The following is a 23,135-nucleotide window of genomic DNA, read 5'->3' as shown; positions in this document are numbered from 1 at the left end:
GGTAAGAACTTTATATATAAACAGCCACATTTGGGACTATAAAGTTAAAACTGAATTATCTTTAATGCAGTAAGAAAGCTTAAGGTCATATTTGCTTTCCAGCATGCTTGCCTAGGAATCTATATCTATATCTATACACAGACACACAGCTACACACTCACATATGAAAAACCCTAACCTTCTGCATTGTATGCATGAACACTTTCCAATATTTCAAGCTCATAATGCCACCGCCATCGGAAGTGGAGATACATTCATCAAAAGAGACTTGATAATTTACAAAGGCAGCATCAAATTGTGGATTTTCAAGTGCATAATCTTTAGACAGATAAACAAATTACAGTAGCGCACGAACAGAAACACGCTCCACTCAGCTGAGCATTCATTACGCCATGCTCTCAGGCAGTTCTGTGACTCCCGAGCAGCGGGCAACCTTTGGTGTGTTAGGGCTCAGCAAGCATAAAATAACATGCTGGGAAGGTAACCGACCATGGCATGATAAATGAGGTTGTGCTGGAGCTGTTTACAGCCCCATGTCTGTACAATCTGTATAGGCCTACAGTGAGCAGAGTCTGGCTTCTCTGGCTGTCAGCTAATTTGGGCATAGGCAAAACCTCTCCCTCTAAACAAACAAAGGGGGCCATACTTTTAAATTTACTGAAATGTTACATCTTAACTTTACTTTTTACTAAATTGATACTTTACAAAGCTTGGGGGAGTGCTTACGATTTTGCTTGCCCCCATAAATCAACTTGGGACATAAGTCACTATTACTCCCTTTTTACAGATGTGAAACTGAGGCTTTAGAGATAATGAACTGGGTTGTTGTTGCAGGTTTTTAACAATAGTCTGTCTACCTTCCATGCATTTAGCAAGTGAAACAGATGCAGAAATAATAATAATAATAATAATAATAATAATAATAATAATAATAGCTTTGTGGTAAATCTGTTCGTGGCCTGTAGTTATTATACAAACCTCAGTACTTTAAGAAAAATATATCCATTATGTTTACCCAAAATTATTTTTACATCACTTTGGGAGTCCTAGTAGTTAGAAAAGTAATAAATGAATCCTTTTACCAGATAGATAGTTCCCTCATAGGAAGACATCATGTTCATCAGATGTTAGGTGGCCCTGTATAGGACAATCTTAGCAGCTGTAGCTATCTACAAAAGAGTTTTAGCATCTTAGCTATGTGTAAATTAAACTAAATTTGTATTGTTTTAATTATTTTGTTAGCCACCTTGAGTCCCATTATTTGGAGAAATTATTTCTCGCAATAATGGGACTCTAGGCAGAATGTAAACAAACAAAATAAGTAAACAGACAAATAAGAATATATTATATTTATGGGAAAAGTTTTTTTTTAAATTACATTTCCCAGAATCCCCTGGCTAACATGGCCAACTGGGGATTGGTGACTCAGACTCTCTGCTCCTTCTGCAGTCTAGATGATATCACAGGGCCTGGCCATGCCCCCATATACTGAAGTCCTGGATAAACTACTGGCCAGCATGGGGAGAACGAGTGAAGCACGCTATGGTAGTGATGCGATTGGCTGAGAGTGTGTCAGGTTTCACTCATCTCTGAGGAATGCACTCAGCTGGCTCCTGTGAGCACAAGTTGTGTGCAAGCTGGGCTTCATAATGCCACTTTCATCCTGACTGATATGGCAAGTAGCCCATAAGCGGAATGTCTTGCTAGCTCTGGTCATTGCTTTACATGCTTACAGCAGCAGGAAAAACATCTAGAAAAAAAGAATGGAAAAGCATTTGTATTTTATCCTTGGCCCTATCAAATCAGGCTCATGGATGGCACACCCAAATAAAGGAAATGAACTGTAAGTTCATTAATTAAAATGAAACTCAATATGCAATTGAACAAAATACGTGCAATTGCTTTGTTACATACATAGATGACATGGTTAATGGAGGCTTCTATAGAACATGTGTAATGAATGGCCTCCTATGATCAGTTAAGAAAGTCCTACGCAACTGAGATTTAAAAAGAGAAAAACAACTTAAATCCACCCAGATCCTTAAAATAATGGGTAATTTTATTCTCAGACCACACACATAGTGTTTGCATTCCAAGGTTCTGTACACATAATTGGACAGAGAATGACCCTCTAATCAAACATAGTGGTTTACTATTAAAGCTTTGGCAAATAACTTTATAATAAGGAATGAAATGCCAAGCAAGCAACTAATTACCCAATAGAATTATCCTTTGCAAGACTGTGGATACCAGATAAGCATACTAAATAAGCTCTAATTATGATTAGTAGCTTAGTATTCAATAATCATAGAATTTTATTATGAATGACTAAGATTGAAAGAATAAAAGAAAGTAGGTGGTATATCCAACAATATATTTGTTTGTTGATTTTATAGTTTTGCCTAATCCAAACTAGCTCAAAGCAATTTTAATATTCACTCTCTCAAAACTTCACAATGTATTCCCATTTCAAAATCTGGGATTTTAACATGAACTGGTAAAGGACATCTAACAAATGGGAAGAAACAAGATGTTGATGACTGGAAGTTTGACAGGGGGCATTATTTAGCATCTTTTGTGATAGGATTTCAAATGAAATCCAACTAGTCCCAACTAGAGAGATTTCAATGCGATTTACACCAGTCTTGATAAAACATTCAACTATGACTCTGGAGACCAGTGTTTGAATCTTGGCTCAGCAATGGAAACTCATTGGGTGACCTTGGGTGAGTCATACACCGGACTCAATCACACTAGCGTTTTTGTGGTGAGTAGATCCGGGGAGATTCTATGATGCAATACCGAATCAAAGTTACCACTATGTTTACCCTGATCAAATTTCTCTGTGGCAATTTAACTGATATGAAGTTTGCATTACCATTTGTAATGATTTAAAATGGAGCCAACATTTTGATTGTTCTTGTTTTTTTTTAAAAAAACTGCCAATCAAATAATGCGCATCTATGTCACACTGTTTGGGGGGAATCCTCCCCTCCGCCAGCCTCAGAGGATGACAATGGCAAGCCCCTCTGAAGAAACCTTACCAAAAAACCCTGGGATAGGTTAGCCTTGGGGAGGGTCATACTCTCTCAGCCTCGGAGGATGGCGATGGCAAGCCCCTCTGAAGAAACCTTGCTAAGTAACTCCCAGGGATAGGTTAGCTTTGAGGGAAGTCACAGTCTCTCAGCCAAGAAACCATCACAGGATATAAATGAAATATGTGCAAGAGCTTTGTTTGCACCAACGTGGGAGCAGAGTCTGTTGTGGTTTTATTTCTGAGGAAAGAAGAAAATACAACCCTTAACCCCCACCCATATAGTTTTTTTTTTAAAAAAATGTCAATAAAATCAAGCACACCTTTGTCATACCAATGACTCTAGTATTTAAAGGTGTTGTCTACTGCAGCCATGCAATAGCAAACATGTGCATAAGATGTCTAATGGATCTTCCCAAGAGAATCCCCTCTCTGGCTTTGGCTTGCAGGGAGAGAGCAAAGGGATGGGCGTGATACACCCCCTGCAGATTAATCCCTCCCTTTCCTGTGCTCCGAACTGAATCGACAGCAAGTTCCCATTTGTGGCTGGTAAAAAAACCCTGGTGCTTTTGAATAGATATGCTGAGATCCCAATTTCAAAAAGAACTGGGTTATGGGGGATTTGCACAGGGCCACACTGAATTTGGGTTGGGAAAACCTGATGCAAGTATGAACAATCCCCCTTTTAAACCAGTTTTCAAACCACTTTATAATGAACAACCCCATACTCAGCCCCAGAAAACCCAGTGATAGGTTCGCCTTAAGCTTGCTATAAGTTGGAAACTATTCTAAGGCATACAACCACAACAAAGTTGATCTATGGATTTGTTTTTGTTGGATTTAATCCAATATAATTCATAACATCATATATTATACATGTCTTGAAACAATGAGAAATCTGAAAATATCGATTTCTTTCTTAGCTTTTACAAGATCTTGATTTTGCTTCCAAATTATGAGGACTGGAAAAAATATTATTAAAAATAAATACATATGCCAATAGTTGTAGCCTTAGCAAATGAAGCAATTATCAGTAGTGAAGAGGCTATAGTTTGAAGGCAATTCTTACCTTTAGAATAAGCTCTTTGGCAGAATGTGACATAAGGATCCTGTCGCACCAAGCTGGACATCTAGTGTTCATGTACTGCATTCCCTGGCTATAATCTTCACTATATGGATAGCTGGGTGGGAAAAAAAAGGCAGGGGGGAGGACAGAAAGCAAATGTAACATCTGTTAGGAGCAAGATCACTTATAGGTATTGCAAGGGAAATGTATCAGTCATCAATTCTATTAAAGTCATTAGAAAATGAAAACACACGTAAGTGTTTTAATTCTTAACTACCACTGTTAAATTGTTATCTACCTCTTGCTTAAATCCTGACTTTGCAGATTTATTGAGGTCTCTTGAGAATATATTACCCGCCCTGTCCTTTTCTAATATGAAGAGATAATAACATTTCTCAAGATAATGATCAGCTACAGGTCTCCTCGGACACTAGATCTCCTCCAACCTTAGAAGCAAAGCAGGGTCAAGACTGCTTAGAACTTGGATGGGTGTATGTCCACAAATACAGGCTAGATTTCAGAAGAAGAAATTGGCAAAACCACTTCTGAGTATTCTTTGCCTAAGAAAACCCTATAAAATTCATGGGGTTGCCATAAGTCAACAGGCAACTTGAAGGCATGCATACACACACACAGGTCTCTTAACTACTGTATCACACACACACACACACACACACACACACACACACACACACACACAGCACATTTTATAAGGGAAGAGGGACCATACTTGTCTTTAATGTAGGGTACAGTTAGGGTGTGCTTATTTGGGAATACGTCTTTTCCTTTGTTTATTCAAAGGAGGTTTGCCAGTGCCTTCCCCTGAGGCTGAGTGTATGTGACTTGCCCAAGGTCACCCAGTGGATTTCATGGAAAAGTGGGCAATCGAACCCTGATTTCCAGAGTCCTAGTCCAACACTCAATCCACTACACCCCAGTGGCTCTTTGAAGCAAGTGAGGCAGTGGCAAATCTCCTCTGAACAAATCTTGCCAAGAAAAGCGCATGACAGATTTGCCTTAAGGTCATTGTAAGTCGGAAATGACTTAAAGGCACACAACAACAACAAATTTGCTTCAGCAGTAACACTGAACCAATGGCTTCAAGCGAGAATGAAAACAAATCAGTAGGAGAGATTATTACTGCTGTAAGAAGGGAAGGAAAAGACATGTTCCCAAATAGGCCCACCCTATCTGTACCCTATATTAAAGACAAGTCCATTCATTCACAGTGAGCAAAGTTAAGAAGGAATTGGCAAAACCACCTTTGAGTACTGCTTACCTAAGAAAAAAAAGTCAATTAAATTCATGGGGTAACCACATGTCAACAGGTGACTTGAAGGCACATACACACACAAAGTTAGGGAGACAGATGAAAAATGTTCAGAACAATACAGAGAGATCTTTGAACAACACAAGGAAGAAAGCTGGAAGTGTGGCCCCATTTGAAATAAGTTTTGATTATTCTATTAAAAGTGCTGTAAACTGGGGCCTATACTAGTGCAGTGTTTTAGTTATTGTAAAAGAATGGAGTTATATGCATTTTAAATAGTGTTTTATGGTTTTAATTTGGTTTTGTAAGTTGCATGGGAAGTTTGTGCTCTGAAAAGTGGGATACAAATATTTCAGATAAATTTTAAGAAGAGAGATTTAGTTTATGAAGTGTTGTTTTATTACTTATTAGTAAGTGATTAGTGGAAAATGTGTGTGAAAAGGGAGAACCCTAGAGGGATGCACTTTGTGTGTGTGTATGTGCAAGGAGAGGTGCAAACAGTAAATACAGTATATAAATGTAAAAAATAATAATATTGAAATCTATTCTGTTTATTGAATTCAAAAAGGAATTATTGAAGCTTTCACGATGAAGGTTTTAAAATAAGATTTGTGGGATTGAAACAGAAAATGCTTTCATGCTTGAACAGAAACTTATTTACCACCCTACTTGGTGTGATATTATAAAACTGAGATGCATAGCTCTCGACCAAATGGGTTTACAAGCTACACTGCCATTAAAAGGATTAGCCGTGGCAAACAGCCAACTAAAGTGTACTGAACGTATTGGAACAAACCAGTGAACTCAGTACCTTTTCCACCTCATCAAACCTAACAAGACTCATTTTCAAAACATATTATGAGAATTCAATTTGCTGCTTCACTGCCATACAGAAGTACAGCTTATTTCTGAGAGTCCATGGGAGGCGTTGATGATGTAATATTCTTGCTAGCAGAAGCTCTTTGTCTACAATTTAAGGGCTGACTTTTGCAGGCAACCTATTAATGTAGCTCTTCTTTTTAAGCTGTGTATGAACCTGGCATAACAAAGACTACTCATTTATTAGAGAAGTTGTACAGATCAATCATTTTCAGTCTCATTCATCCTTTTCACAGCATTAATTCTCTGTCGCTGCAAGCACTATAAACAAAGCCCAGCATATATGGCTAACAGTTGAGTCCTGAAGCATTATGTATATATATATATTCTATAACTTGGTATTCATAAGCCATAGTGCAGCAAGGACTAATTTCAGTTTAAAAAAAAACTTCAAAATGAACTAACAGACTCCCCCAGACTGGCAAAAAGCCTTGGGATACAGTAGGAATTATAGCTGTAGTTATCTTCATGTCCCCCTGGTATCCATGCAACATTCTTCCAGTCCTGGAATTTTTCTTGTGAGTTTCTGTTGTTAGCAGCAACTTTTAAAATCCACTGCATGGTGTGGTTTTTTTTTAAATGTCCTGGGAGTTTCTAATATAGGCCAAGGTAAACACACACCTGTATTCATTGCTTCTGTTCTTCCTACTCTACTTTTGGTTGGTCCCACTGCTGATGTTTGGACCTTTGCCATGGATGTTTTCTACTGTTCTTAATTCTCTCATTACATGTCTGCTTGCCAGACTGAATGTTTCTTTCATTCTTTTTTTCTTTATCTCTGTTAGAGTTATACTACTATGCTACATATAGTTATACATACTATACTACTATGACTGGATGGCCTTTGAGGTCTCTTCCAATTCTATGAGGACAGAGACTCCCTCTATATTTGAGGAACACGAGAACCTGCTCCCTTGATTATGACTGTGAGCTGGCACACATTGCTAAAGGTATGTAACTATGAGAGGTTCCTTACAACAGTGCTGCTCAATGTTATCATTTAATGTTACTGGCATAGTTGCTGTAATAATTAAGGGGAGATTGGATAGCCATCTCTCAGGGATGTTGTCACTGTAGACTGCCTTCAAAGGCAATGAGGTGGACTAGATGATAGATCCTTTCCAGCCATATGCTTCTAGGTGCAGCATGACAGCAGACCAACATTTTTATTTCACACCAAAAAACCCCCCACCAGGTTTTAGAAACTGAGTATTTTACTATAAGGGAAGATGATGTTTATTATGAGGCATTACAGAATTCAGATAATTAAATTTATGGGCATGGCTCAAAATGTACAAAGCACAAACATATTTTGATCTATATAACTCACTGTACATTATGTTACTTCATTTTTTCTCTCCTTCATCAAACTAAGTTTATAGAGTCTGGTGTCAGTCTGCTACATTGGGCTGAGGCCAACTCTCGGTTTGAGGGTTTGTTTGAGAAAAGCTAGACCCCAGTCATGTAATATTTTTTTCTTTAAGGATTCTATAGTTCTGAAGGATGTAAAACAAATAGTGATAAACAGAAATAACAATGTTCCAAAGAATTCTGGGGAATGTTTTATGATACAACAAACCTGTGGGAAAGACTTGTAGATAGACACCTTATACAATGAGTTGAAAATACACTAGTAGACCTGTTCTGCACTGAATTATGTGCTGGGAGACACTAGAACACACCAGCCTATCCAAAATACATTCTGCTAGAGGGCTAAAAAAGAGATCAGTTGAATGATATGTGCTGCTTGCGAGAAATAGCTGGACCACAGGAATTCCATGTTTAATCAATATTGTTTTACGAATGATGATGCAATTACAATTACAGCCAGAAAACTCAATGACCCTTTCAAAAATATCTTCTTCAAATTTGTGAATTAATCTCTTCCATCTTCTGAAACCATAAATGATATGGCAGTTAACATGCAACAGAAGTTGGCAATAAAATCAAATGTAACCTTTCATAAAATAAGCATGCCATTTAGAGGGGAGGTCTTAGAAGAACATCTGTTCATCTCAGAGAGGTCAAGCTGCTTGGCGTTATTGCATTGGAATATGCAAACGCTGGCTGCAACGGAAATCATAATGCTTTCAAGATTCATAGTTTACTGTCCAATTCGAACTGTGAACTTCACCATTTCATCATGACTGCATCAAGCATCTGAACTATTCAAACTGTTGAAATTTCACAGCTAATACATTGTAATGTTATATATAGAATGTGATTATATATTTTAGCATAAGAAAGTTACACAGTTACAGTACGATGCTATGCATGCAGGTAAGCCTGAGTTTAATGAGACTTGCTCCAAGGTATGTGTGTATAGGGAGAGCCAACAGGTAGTGGTTTGAGCTTTGGACTACCACCCTGAAATCAGAGTTCAATTCCACGCTTGGCCATGAAAATTACTGGGCAGGTCACACACTCTCAGCCCCAGAAAATCCTGTAATAGGTTCGTCTTAGGATCGCCATAAATTGGAAACAGTTTGAAGGCAAACAACAACAATGAAGTGTGTATAGGACTGCAGGCTTAACATTTTAAAAGAATATGGAGATTATTATCAAGTTACTATATCTTTAATTCTCTCCCTAAAAAACAGCATTCCTCAGGATCTCTTATAAGTAACATATTAATACATCTCTGTTTGATTCTGAGTACTTCTAATGGGATGAACGGTCAGAATTCTACATGTGCTACTTAGTTATGTAACTACCTTAGATGTGTAGCTAGGTTGTGTCTCCCAGCCTGACAATCCTAATCTTAATTTACCAGGCAGCAGTAGCTATTAGTAATGGGGGGTCTGTTCTCCTGTCAATCAGGTTGTCATAGACTGATGTTTCCACTCCCCACCTGTGAATGATATCCTATGTGACAGTCAGAAGCAGGATTCCTGTTGCAAGTCCTCTTCACAGGATGGGGGTGACAATGTTAGTCTACTCCACTCCGATCAACATAACAGACCCCTGTTGCTCGCAGCAGCCCAGTAAGTCAGGCTTGGAGGACTTCTATAATTCCTATGTATTCCTTACTCCAGTGAGTCCCAAAGTGGGTAGTATGCTCCCCTGGGGGCAGTGGAAAGATCCAGGGGGGCAGTGAGCAGAAAAGAGAGTGAGAGGGGGCAGTGAGGGGGAAAGAGGATGACAGGGGGCCTTCGGTCAAAGTACTGATGTGCAAGAAAGAAAAAGGGGATTAGTCGCTTTAGGACCATGGTGAGGATGAAACTTCTTTTCAGAATCCCTTAAAACCACCATGCAACTTTGGTGTTTGCCTTGTGTAGTGGTGTTTCCTGCTCTTTGCCTGCCCCTGTGAGTTCACTCCCTTAGTCTCATCTTTCACTTGTAGTGGCAATGGCTTTTGGGAAACTCTTGCGAGGCTTGGTCACAGGGCATCATTTCTGTAGTGATCCTAAAGTGATGGCCCCATTTTGCGACAAGCTGACTGACTGGAGCAAGGAACAAGGAGGAGAAAAAGGAGCAAAAAGGGAGCTTTCAAATTTGGGACGCTGCTTAAGATTTGTGAGCTTTGCTGGGACTTTGGCTGGTAGGTTATAGTTTCACTGTTGATCCTACTTTTTTTTCATTGGACAGGCTGAGAGAAAATGTATTAGAAGAAACAAAGTTGTGGGGGGGACACTTGAAGCTTTGAGGGGAATGCATATATCTGAGGAAGGAGGGAGGAGTATCTGGGGTTGATTCTCAGAAAGGGTCCTTCACCTTGGAGTGTAATTAAAATCTCTCCCTTTCCCCATCTGCACCAGTCTCCAGTTGAGAGCATGTAGCTTCTGTAAATTCCCTACACACTTAGCAGCTGCTCCCTTCTCTACCCTGATGAAGGATTGAGAGTCTTTCCTCTCTAAGGAGAAGCTTCTTCCCTGGCACCCAGTCATCCTAGGAGAACAACCAAGAGGCCTCCCACCTGTATTTGGCCTTGCCACAAGGCCGGGACAGGCAAGAGGCTTCTTAGTCACAGCTCAGCCAGTTTCTTGGTTGCTGCTCCCAAGGTGGCCAGGAGCAAAGGGAGCAGCGACTGAGATTGGTTGTTCTGAACTTGCAGTAGAACAGTAGATCTAATATCAAGAAATACATGCTGTGTGCATGCATGCTAGATTTGTTGTCCCAGAGGAAAACTTTGGGGACCGCTGCCCTACACTATTCAGGGATCACAAATATGAATCAGTAACAAATGTATATGCATTCATAACTGTGATTGTAAATTCCAGTCAGTGTTTGAGGAAGCACTTTCTACAACAGACACATGTAGTGAGCTAGAAGTATTGTTGCATACTTAGTTACGCATATTTGCTGTATTAAATTTACATAAATTAGATAGCTAAATATTAACCCTGATACTGCTTATTCCAAACTTCTCAAAGCAGTAGATAAGCTAAAAAAGAGGTAAAGGCAGATGGACATTTTTACCCTGATCCAGTTGTGTGATGCCTTGTTCTCTTCAGTACTGGGGAGTAATTTGTGTTTAGATTCTTTGTATACTGGAGCCCTTTGGAATTTGGACTGTGGTCAATGCTAAAATTCAGATCCATTGAAATCAATGGGAATTTTGCTACTTTGCTACTTCAAAGGAAGGTGACTCACCCTTTATCAACAATCTCATGGCCTGTTTCATGTGGCTATGTTGCTTTCAGAAGGAGTTAAGTATTTATAATTGGGCACATGACTTCAGTCATCAGACATTCCTCTGCCCAACATATGGCCTTTTAAGATTGTCACTAGCTCATTAAGTAAATTATTTATCTTACTGTGACAATTAGACATTACAAAATGAAAAGGTAAGGCCCCCAGATTCTAGTGGCGCAGTGGTTAAATGCCTGTACTGCAGCCATTCACTCAAAACCACAAGGTTGCGAGTTCAAGACCAGCAAAAGAGCCCAAGCTCGACTCAGGCTTGCATCCTTCCGAGGTCGCTAAAATGAGTACCCAGGCTGTTGGGGGCAAATTAGTTTACTTGCTAATTAGCTTACTTGCTGTTCACCGCTATGATCTTTGGAATAGCGGTATATAAATAAAACAAATTATTATTATTATTATTAGATGGTAACACCTTTCCCTTCTAATATTTCTAGAATCCTGTACTTTATGGCAAAGAGGACTTCCAGAGACCAGGCATTGAAACCTTGCTCAACCAAATCCACTGGGAGACCTTGGACAAGTCACATTCTCTCAGCCTCAGAAGAAGACAATAACAAACCTCCTCTGAATCAAATCTTGCCAGGAAAATTCTACAGTAGGGTTGCAATAAGTCAGAGTCAAACTGAAGGCACATAACAACAAACTTAATGAGAACCAGTTAATATTTTATCTGAATACATCAGATATAAAATGTGAAAAAGCTCTTAAAAATAATTTAACATACACCTAGATGTTGAGAGCTATATTCCTGCTAAATAATTTCTGCACATTTAACTTTAATTAATTTACTGTATCTGTAGTAATCTAAACCAGAGATTTGCATTTTGTTGGTATAATCAACATAGTTCATTTCTAACATCTACCTTATGTAATAACCACAAATAATGATATTTCATTATGTGCTCATGCTATCTATCAGGTAGTTGAGGTCATGGTATAGGACACATTTCTATTGGAATTAAATTGGCCAATTTACATTTACCAAAATACTAATAGCCTTCTCTGATGCTCTGTTAGCTTACTGGTCTTGATGCGTATCTTATTTAAGCAAAATTAGGAAGATAAACAAGGTTTGCAAATACAAAAGAAAGGACAATGTGTTAAACAGCTGCTGCTAGCAAATACTATAAGGACACCATGGAGACCAAGCTAACAATCAAGTCAAAGGTCAAAATAAAAGAGGTGTGTGTTTTTGTGTGTGTATGTCAACCAGGCAATTCGAAGCAAAAGTTATGAAGGGTAAATAGGTCCTGAGTCATAGTTTCTCATAGTGTTCAATTGAAAGAAGAGGGAAAGGAAAGATACACTGTGCAATTTTTTTCTAATTAAGTTTCTAAAAACTTGCATAGAACATTTTTGTGTTGATACGATTTGCATGGATTTTCATTACATTACAATAATATCTCACAATTAGACTTTTATACATTAGCAATTTCCATTACATGGATGCAACCAAACATTTCCATTTAGGTCAAGAGTAAATAACAGATTATTTTCATTGCAAAATAACAGGTCATTTGTCCCTATCCAATCTTTGGTGAGTAAAATGGGCTTTTAAAACAAACAAACAAGCATCATTTATATACCGCTTCATACCGCCTAAGCAGTGTATAAGCGGTTTACAACTGTAAGCTAATTTGCCCCCAACAATCTGGGTACTCATTTTAGCGACTTTGGAAGGATGCAAGCCTGAATCAAGTTTGAGCCCTTTTGCTGGTCTTAAACTCGCAACCTTATGGCTGCAGTATAGGCATTTAACCATTATTGAGTGTAAAGCTTATATACCGCTATCTCAAAAATCACTTGATAGCATCAAACTCAATTTTCACACCAATAATGGCTTTCTCTAAACATATTACAATATATTTAGTTGTAATGAATATAATATTTGGAGCAATAAACAGCGATTGCAGTAATTTTAGCCAGCTGAAATAGGAATTACAGAAATTGGTTATAAGTATTTCAATAGTACAAAACAGACTGTGCATAATGCTGTTCTCCACCAAATATAAGTAAAAAGAATGATAACTTCATACACTATGCTCTGATGAGTTCAATTTGTACTTTTTCAGCAAAACATTCCAAACTCTTAACTCTGTGTTCTCAAGACGTTTGATTCAATGAAGTGAAGTTACTGAAGCATTTGTTACTTCTAGGCACACTACTACAGCAAATTTAATATTCTTATACATCTTATATTAAAATAAGGCATCTTACTGATCTAGTACTCTAGTAAAATGGAATAGAGGCAGTCAGTGTATATGTTAATTTAACCATGCTCTGGTCAATTTATCATGTTCACTTTTAATCACTCCACTGTAATGTCTAGAGCTGGTTAACACAAAAGAAGTTCTTGCAAATCCTGAACCATGACTAGACACACAATCCTAGCAAGGGAAGTCTCTGTATGGTAGAGGCAGAGCTTGGAAAAGTTACTCTTTTAAACTACAGCTCCCATAGTTTCAGTGACCAAGCTGAATTCTGGGAGTTGTAATCTGGAAAGTAATTTTCCAAAACTCTGACAGGGATAAATCTTATGGTAAATAGCACTGAGCATCATAATAAATAAGAGAAAGAGGAGTCTGAGATATGGATATGGTAACATGCTGGCCAAATCAATCAGAATAATCTGGAAAAGTGAGAAAAGTCTGATAACTGAGGAGAAAAGAAGGAATAACTGTAATAGTGAAGACACAAAAACAGCATTTCTGGGCTTCTAGAAGAGATAATGGATGCACAGATTTTTCATCTTCAAGGAAGGATCACTATGTTTCTGAATGACTTTTCTTTCAATGGATCAGTATAGCACAGAGGAAAGAAGGCATGTATTACTGTGAGATCAAATAAGGCCAAAACAGTTTTGAGTATACAAGTCATAGGAGGAAAACCCAAGGATAGGAACATATGGAAGGGGTACAGATTAAGCACATTCTGGAAGAATATGTTACTAGAAATGTGAGAAATCCAGGCTCATTTCATTCTGCACAATTATAGTGCTTTGATAACACTTAAAATGCCATAGCTTCAACCAGTAGAGTCCTGGGATTTGAAGTTTGGGGAGGCATTAGAGCTCTCTGGAAGAGAATTCTAAACACTCTTTTCTAAACTACTATGCCTCCATCTTATGGAACCCTGAGATTTGTTTTAGGATTCCATAAGATGGAGTCATGTCAGTTAAAGTGGTATCAAACTGCTATAATTGTGTATTGTGAAAGGGACCACAGATTAAAAAACATCCAACTGTGCATAAGATTTGACCTGTCATTCTTGCTCAGAGGTGTTAAAGCAAAGATACTGTCAGCATGGGGGGGGGGGCTGCTGAAGGAGAGGTGGGAAATTCACAAAGAGAAGAGGAGATATCTAAGACATGAACATATGTCCAGGCAGTAAACTACATGACAGCCTAATGCAACGACAAACAAGAACAGGTCACTTTAAGAGAATGATTAATACAGGAGATTACTGTGCATGCACACTTATCTGAAAGCAAACCTTGTAAGTGGGTGTGAAACCCTGGTAAGTCAGCTCCTATCTCAGCCATACAACAGCTACAAGAATAATTATAATAATTAATGGAGAGTGGTGATAAAGTTAACAATTGCCCACCTGTATCATGGCTAACCACAATGTCCTTATTTTGTTTTTCACACCTACCACCTTTCCATAGTGATTACAGTCTACCAAAGACCTATTTCCAGATCACACTGAGCTTGCTATTTGTTTAACATCAGGGCGTCAGGCAACTGACAGAACCTACAGCACTCAGAAATTAAGAGTCAGTCTGTCATGGTTTGTACAGTACAAAATGTAAGTATGGGTAAAATTAAACTACATTGAAAACTGTGATATAAAAAAAATCCTGAAAAATAACAGTGGACTGCCAGAGGGACAACTTTGTAAGTGCGAGACAAGCTTGGTGAGTCAAGAGGCCTGTGCCAACCGTTGTGTTGGCAGGGATACAAAAGTGGAGGAGAGAGGACATAGTTTGCGAACTTTCCAACCACTATCTCTGTCAGTGCCAACTTTTAATGGAAGAGATATCCTGATAGTGGGAGAGTTTGGACAACCACATCATCACATAATAAACTAAGATATATATGAATATTTTGACCATGTACATAGTCCCTTTGCTTCTCTCACTGTGTAAACTGGCAAACAAAACAGGAAATGTTCAGCTAACTATAGTAGCCCAAACCAGGAAATTATGGTTAATAGCTTTGAAAGATGCCATGATTTGAAGTTGGTTTAATATTCTGATCTTTTCTGAAGCTGTTAATAACAGTTTCCTGATTTTGATAAAATTAGAAGTTACAGTTGAAGATTACCTGGTTTGTTTGTCAAAAGGGGCTCTCACAAACATGCACATGTTTCCATTAAGCAGTTAATATAGCATGTTTCCAGTGTAAAGTAGTAGCCTCCACATATGTGCTATGGTTTATCCTCAGTTCATATGGGGTACCTATAATGCCATCAAACCTTGCCTGTGCTCTATTTAAGCTCTGTGTCCAAGAATATGATCAGGTATCTTCTGTGGAGCAACCCCTTGACAGACAACCTTATTCAGAAAAGGTCCCCTGAGGTATGGAAACTATTGGCCTTAGAAGGATCATTCTGTTTGACTTACTGCTATTGTTTCTTTGTTTAAAGAATAAAGATGGTAACAGTTCTAAGTCTGGCGGCCAATTTTCTGCCTGTGGGAGTAGCTGGGGACACACAGGCTGCCAAAAATGCCACCCAAATGTGGCCAGATGTCAACCTCTGGTCTTCAAAAATTGGTATGTTTTTCATATCGAACAGTCAAGTGATGGGCTTTTAAGAAGATGCTGTATTAAAAAAGGTGAACTTTTGTTCCTAGACATTTTTAAAAGAGGCAATTCAATTTTTGTCCCCTGCATCCCAGAAAAAGGGAAGTCCATGACAAATAAGAAATAGTATGCATCATAGTAATAGAAAATTCTGGAAGACAGAGAAGAATAAGGAGGAGGAGAAAGAGAAGGAAGATTATTAATTTTGTATCTACCCTGACTTTTTTCTGACTCAAGGCATCTTAGAAATTAAGATTAATACAATACAGCTAAAACATACAAAAATCAACACTAAACAGAATTAAACTATTGACAATATTAACACAATTTGCATTATACATTTAATAATAAAAAGCAGTTAAAAACAGGAAAATTAAAACAATACAGCATTTTATTAAAACCCCAATCCTCTTACTGAAAAAACCTCTTCTATTCTAAAAACCTTTAAGAATAAAGAAGTATTTGCTTGCTGATTGAAGGACAGTAAGGACAGTCATCTGAGGAAGTAGGCTCAGTTCTATGAAAGTTCATGCTACCATTTTCTTTTTTTTCATTAATCTCAAAGGTGATACAAGATCCCTTTGCATACCGATTAACCAGACTAACACAGTTATGTCTTTGAATTCTACCATCAAGGAGGGAGACATTCTGGCTTCCCTGAGAAGGGAGTTTCAGAGCCTAAGAGCAGCTACTAACAACACGCACCAGCCATGCTGTGAAGATGGTAAGACTGAGAGAAAGACCCTTCTTTACAAATTCAGGACCTACACAGGCTCATACAGAGAGATACCATCTGTCAGCAAGGAAGAGCTTGTCAGAAAGATGACAAGCCCATTTGGCATGAATGTAGGTGGAGAAATAAAAGATGAATGCTTTGGGGACTCTTGTTTTGCAAACAAGCAACAAGCATGGCCACTACGGCTTCCGAAAATACATTCAAAATGACTCTGAAAGTTGAATTTCCCATCTACGTTAAAACATATATATTTTTATTGCCCACACTGATTAGAATATACATTTGATTTAACAAAGGCTCTGCTGCACTTTTCATTTAGAAAATGTCTTTGTTCTGCTTTATTTAGGGCTTCAAGTGCACTGGCATTTCAGACTAAATCATACCCACAGTGCCATTTATGAAAATGTTCCTAAACTTAGATTTCAATCTTTAGGTGGAATCAAGGTTCAAAGTGGATAAAATCCAAGGTTCAAATTAGCTTGCAGTGGAATTGAGTGAGTCAATTCCTTAACTATCCATTCAAAATTTACTGTATCACTGAGAAGTTACTGAGCTTAAAACCAAACTTTATTTTTGTATTGTTAAACCGCTGTATATTTTTTCCACTAAAGAAGAAATAATTAAACATTTTCTGTGTGGAAGTGCTATTTTGGAAGGCTGAGAAATCATTTTTATGATTTTCTTGTTACAAAAGTAGATGCTAATGACCACTAGCTTAGGTCTCACTCCATGTGTTAATTTAATTACTTGATTGCATATTAATGACCATGAATTACTGCCATAAGAACTGTTGACAAGACAACTACAAATTACACAGGATTCCCAAACTGCTATATTCCAAAGTATAAGAAACGATCATTAAAACAAACGAACAAACACATTTTTCCTGAGAGGCAAAGTTCTCACAAGTAATGCAGCCTTCTTTTTTTAAAAAAAATGAAGCAGCAATATATGAAACCTTAAAAACTTGCAAAAATTAAAAAAAACATGCAGAAGCTTTGGGATCTGTAATGTGCCAATAACACCATACATAAACCAGTCAATATTAACTACTTTAAAGATACACTGATTTCAACGGACCTGGTATGTCTTCATAGTCTAAAGTAGCCCAAAGGTGTGACTATTTTAATTCTCTGCTGTGGCTTGTCAAACTGCATTCATTCCACTGCAGATTTTTATAGTTCACAATCAACATGCAAAGAAAAGTGACTTTTTAAAGAAATTTTAATTTGGAGATGATCTAGTACAGTTGCTCTTAACATTTTCTTCACTATCTTTGAATGTCCTTTGTTGCCATGGACCACCAAGACTTAACTGAAGATTTAAAACCTGAAGTGCATACAACTTTATTAAAAGTGTAGGATTTGTGGTGAAGGACTTAAATCCCCTCTCTCAAACCAAGCTGACTAGATCTTGTACCCTACCTCTCCCGCTGTACCTTTTGGCCACCAAATATCTCTCTGATGTTATTTCCATTGCTGTGTGTAGTAAGTAGTGTTAATTGGTGTGAGAAATTGGGACTTTGCCTGCTAGGGGTGAATATGAGATGTGGAGTGAAATGAAAGGCGCTGCCAGGTTTCTTCTCCCCACACCTTCCATTTTCTTTTCTCTCTCTCCCCCGACCCACTCCAGGGCTGTCCAGCCTTCCATTTGATAACATTTCTTCAAGCCTTTGCAAGCCCCCTATGAAAACGTCATTGCCCTCCAGGGATCCACGCGCCACAGGTTAAGAACAGCTGATGTAGTAGAACCCCCTGTAAGATTTATTATTTCATTTGTTTAGCAGTTATAGTAGTATGTGAAGTCGAAGGCTTTCATGGCTGGCATTTTATGTGTTTTTTTTCAGGCTATGTGGCCATGTTCTGGAAGAGTTTATTCCTGGTGTTTCTCCAGTATCTGATGCTGGAGAAATGTCAGGAACAAACTCTTCCAGAACATGGCTACATAGCCTGAAAAGCCCACAAAAAACTATAGTTACAGTAGTAGTTTGTGGTATATATTTTGTTTAACAGGCTCTGTCAAGGAAACCATGGCTCTGAGCCTGCAGGACCTGAACAGAGTGGTTGGGGACAGAGGTTCTTGGAGGTGTCTCATTCATGGGGTCGCTATGAGTTGGTCAACTCAAAGGCAGATAACATGTGTCCGTGTGTATGTGTATACAGTATACAAAATATTTCTGAAAACAGCAGTGTAAAACTACTGAACAATTTTTCTGTTTTTTTTGCCAAATTACAGAATTTTGTTTTAATTCCTGCAAGCCATATTATCTAATTCTTAAAATGTGAAATCTTAAAATCTACCCTAGTATTTAAATCCAACATTCAGTAAGAAGCAAATTACGCATTCTTTCTGATCCTTCTTCAAGACTCTCAACTGGTCTCTTCTACACTGGGCCCTTTGATAATTACAGACACACACACTCTCTCCATTTGCCCTACCTGCTATGATGTTGGTTATGATGTGTCTAGAAAAATCATTGTTTCCTTTAAGTTTATTTATAAAACATCATAAACCATCTTGTCCCAAAGGCCTGCAAAGGCAATTTTAGCCATGCATTGTTTATAATATTTCAACATTTTACACAGTTCATGCCCAAAATATACCATAATCAATCTAATCTTCAGCATATAATCTCTTTCTTAAAACCACAGTAGGTCATAGAGGTTTTTGCTGTACTGTACTTACTTACAGTAAGTTTTATCAGTATCACAGTGAAATCTAATGGGTTAGATGCAAAGGTTTTTCATTAGCTTTTAAAACATCCTCTTCCATTGGTCCTGACTGACTTTTTTAAAAAAAGCATTTTCTCAGTCCCTGTATATGGAGGGAGGATTTCTGAAACAAAACCAACTGCTGCAGATGGGAGTGGGAGGGTGCTGCTCATGATCTAGTTCAGGGCCTTCTAGAGAGGGAGAAAACAAGATTTTGAACTCCATAATCTCCAGTTTAATGTACTGTGTAGTTTAACCCCTTTCTCTCAGCCTGTGAGTTTCTGAAAATAAAAAAAATCTTAAAATTCCAAATGTCATTTCAGGAATCATACCAGAAAATACATGTTTCCTTCTCTCTTCCACACCTTGCCAAAAGTCTAGGTGCATGCCATCATCTCTTTAAATTCAAGTCCCAGCCTCTTTACTGCCTACTGTACCTAAACAAGTCATCTTGAGTTTTCTTGTCAAAGCACTGGCACTTCATCACAGCAGTGTCATGCCTCCCCGGCTCCAGGACCACCACTAACATGGGAAAGCCAAATTCATCACAAGGGTGCGCAGTGTTCAAAGTTGTCATGCTTGACCTGACTGATGACTTCTTGAGGGTAAGTGATATGAATTTACAGCTTGTATCACATTCTTTAAACCTACACACCAGGCAGGAAAAATGCAACTTTTTTCAGAGTGCTTTTCAAGCTACAAGGACATTCAAGCACTAGTTCTTCTGAATGGAGAGACTGAGAATCTTCTATTATTCTGACTTTCAGCCATTCGTTTCGGGTTCTCAGGTGGTGAAGCAGATCTAATCTGCAGAGCAACTACCATAATAGTTAAACCATGGGCCAAAATCCCACTGTTAGTTTCAACTAGACTATACCCACTGAATCAGTAGGAGTTACAGTGCATCTATGCTGGCTGGGATCAAAAGTGGCATATAGCCATAAACATCTAAGAGGGGGAAATGAAAAATGGTTCAGCTAAACTTCATGTAAAAACTGCAGAAGGACTGCTTCTCTCTTTCTTTAAATAATCTCTTTCTTTAAATAAATATAAAATCATGCAGTGAAATTAACAGCCACTTAATTTAGCCTAAGAAACAAAGTGAAGACAAGATAATTTAAACATCAATTTAATAATTAAATAACAATAATTTAAACAACCATTGACTTCCTGGCCTTTCAAAAAAAAATTACAGGCCTGAAGAGACACGGCAAATCACTTGATGATGACAACAACAAACAGTAGCCCATGGGATGCAACAAGTACAGAGAAATCCAGTGTGTATTACACATGGCAAAAGGGTGAAACATTGTTTGGTCAGTTACCAGGATCAGAGTTAAGAGCATGGAACATATAGATTTCAAATCTCTGTGACATCCCTAAGACATATAAGCTGTACAGTGAAAGCATGGAGAAAAATGTAACGTGAATAAAAACCTATTTCTGTAATTTATCTCTTGCTTAACTGTGCTATGCAGGGTGTGTTTAGATACAATGCTTAAGCCACTCTTTAGTGTTAGAAGAACAAGGTACATTGAGACTTGAGCCGGTGTATTCGCTTTTTACACCTTTTTTGGCATGCTCGCAAAACAGAGATTAGAAACTTCCACGTATGTTGTCCAATCCATAAACTACGAGCAATTTTAAACAAGTTAGCTTTATGAAACATAGTTAGAAACAGGCTTGTTTCAATGAACCACCATTACAATTAATCTCAGATTGTCCAGGTTCAGAAGAGACACAAAGTGAAGTCCAGCAAAAACAGATGCAGAAGCTTCTGAATTCCTCCTTGCAATTCCACTGGTAGAAAGAATAGGAGGTATACATGAGTTTCAGACATGTGAAATTTTAGACTCAAATTGACCTTCAGGTTAAGGGTTCAATATGGCTTTTTTCCCCATAATTTTACTGTCAATTTTAAATCAGAAATCTTTAATTATATCCAAATACAGCATTATGTCCAAACATATTGTAGAGCCTGAACAGATGGATGAAAAAAGCCTAGTTCTGGGCATCTTTGGAGCACAGTGTTTAGACACCACATGTCCCAATGACACCTAGAAGCTGGCTTGAAGCCACCCAGGTGACCACATGTGGGCAGCTTCAAGATGCTCTGGCAGTGCACTGTTTATATGCCACACGCCACCAGAGTGTCTAAAAGCTGGCTTCAAGCCCCAGTAAGGAGGGGGAAAATGGCTTTTTGCTGGTTGAAAAAGGTGTGGACCTTTGCTGCTTCTTTTTTGGCCAGCTTCAAGGCAGATGGGGGCCACGGTGTGTGGTTGCTATGGCCCCAATCCATCTTTGGAAGGGGCAGCTTCAAACCACACTTTCCTGCCCATCTGTTTTCCCCCTTAAAGAAATTAAAATATCTACAATAATAATAATAATAATAATAATAATAATAATAATAATATAAAATTTATTTATATTTTCTTGTAGTGACAGAAAAAGCAATTCAAATAAATTCTCCTTACAAACTCTTATCACACCCAGCTATTTCGCCTTTTTAAAAAAGTTCTAAATTATTCGATTCAGTGTTTTAAATGATTAACCTATATACTGGACTTCTCACCTTTTGTCTCACATAATCAGTGGATGCTCTCAGAATTTGCATCCTGTGTTTATTCCCGAGTAAGCCACTCCTTTTTAGTTCTAACTAGATATGCCTAAACTCAATTTTTATACAGTATTGTGCTTTCCATTTCATATATTAAACTTAGAAAGGTTATTTTGGGAATACTTTGATGATTAGCCTTTTCTGTGGAAGGACTTACTTTTGCATAAAATGCAGAGGATTAAAAAACCCCACTTCCCTAGGATTCTTTAAACCAACCCTTTGAATTTTTTACTTAACAACAAACTCTTTGAACAATTGGTTCTTCTGGGGTTGAACAAGCCTTTGGTTTAGAAGAACATCTGAAATACTCCCTTCCCCCAAATTTCAATAATATCTCTGTGAATTATTTTTAGACATTGTGGTGGGGAGTTCATTTGGGAATAATGTCATGCCACTTTAAAATTAATCCATTGGATATTTTCCTTAAGAATTCCATCCCATACATTTTAATGTAGTCTTAGGTCTAGAGCATTCAGATTTTTAAAATTTAACTGAAAGTATATATTTTAGTTACTTTTGAAAACTGGAAAATTAAAAGAGTTACCTTTTAAAAACTATGCAACCATTTACCCTTTTTGGCCTTGCAATGATAATAATAACTAATTACTCTTTATGGTTAACCTTAAAAGCTCTTCAAATCGAGGAAACATAAAAATAAAAAAATAAAAAAAATCCATAAAACAGTAATACATTTATTGGGCCAACTAAAATGCAAGTTACACTATCTCAGCCTCAGAGGGAAGCAATGGTAAACCTCCTCTGAACAAATCATGTCAAGAAAAACCCTCAGGTAACCTTAGGGTTACCATATAACAATAAAATGCACAGAACATATCATGTAAGTTTTTAAAATTGCCCTGCTTTCTTCATCATACACAGATGTTAAAAATCATACAGGAGAAGAAAAAGTACAATGTTAGAATCACAGGCTTACATTTTGTCTCAGATGATACTTCTGCTGTCAGTTAAGATGGTCTACTCTAAAGGAATATCAATGCAGGCAGAGGCCACTACCCTTCTTGCCATGCGGGGACCAGGGTCCGAGGGCAGTAAGTAAAATACAGGCAATTGAATATCAAATCCATCAGCAGCATCAGTGTAACTCAAGATCAAACAGGATCTGGTGTGTTTAAGGTATTTAGGGTATTTAGGGCTCTCCCTTCACTGTTACTATTGTTGTTGTTGTTATGTGCCCTCCGTCACTCTACTGAAGACTTGTATTGATATATTACAGCTGGCCCTCTCTGTATGCACGGATTCAACAATCTACAGCTTGAAAGTATTTAAATATCTATCTATCTAGATATAGATATTTCCAAAAAAGTAAACTTTGATTTTGCCATTTTGATAATGGGACTTGACCATTCATG

The 23,135-nt window shown here is 37.8% G+C and overlaps 1 protein-coding gene across 4 annotated transcripts in view; it reads right to left on the bottom strand.

Annotated features, from left to right (window-relative positions):
* INPP5A (inositol polyphosphate-5-phosphatase A) overlaps nt 1-23,135 on the bottom strand; it is a 312,516-nt gene that overhangs the window by 5,768 nt on the left and 283,613 nt on the right. For all 4 annotated transcript variants that reach the window (XM_089510215.1, XM_089510216.1, XM_089510217.1 and 1 more), the window contains exon 13: nt 4,104-4,215. In XM_089510215.1, coding sequence (XP_089366341.1) covers nt 4,104-4,215 — 112 coding nt within the window. The remainder of the gene's footprint in view (nt 1-4,103; nt 4,216-23,135) is intronic.

The sequence above is a fragment of the Sceloporus occidentalis genome, unplaced genomic scaffold (assembly GCF_023333645.1).
Source record: "Sceloporus occidentalis isolate IW3139 unplaced genomic scaffold, rSceOcc1.0.p SCAF_2, whole genome shotgun sequence".
Lineage (NCBI taxonomy): Eukaryota > Metazoa > Chordata > Lepidosauria > Squamata > Phrynosomatidae > Sceloporus > Sceloporus occidentalis.
The sequence above is the reverse complement of the archived record's forward strand: the minus strand, read 5'-3'. Positions and strand labels throughout refer to the sequence as shown.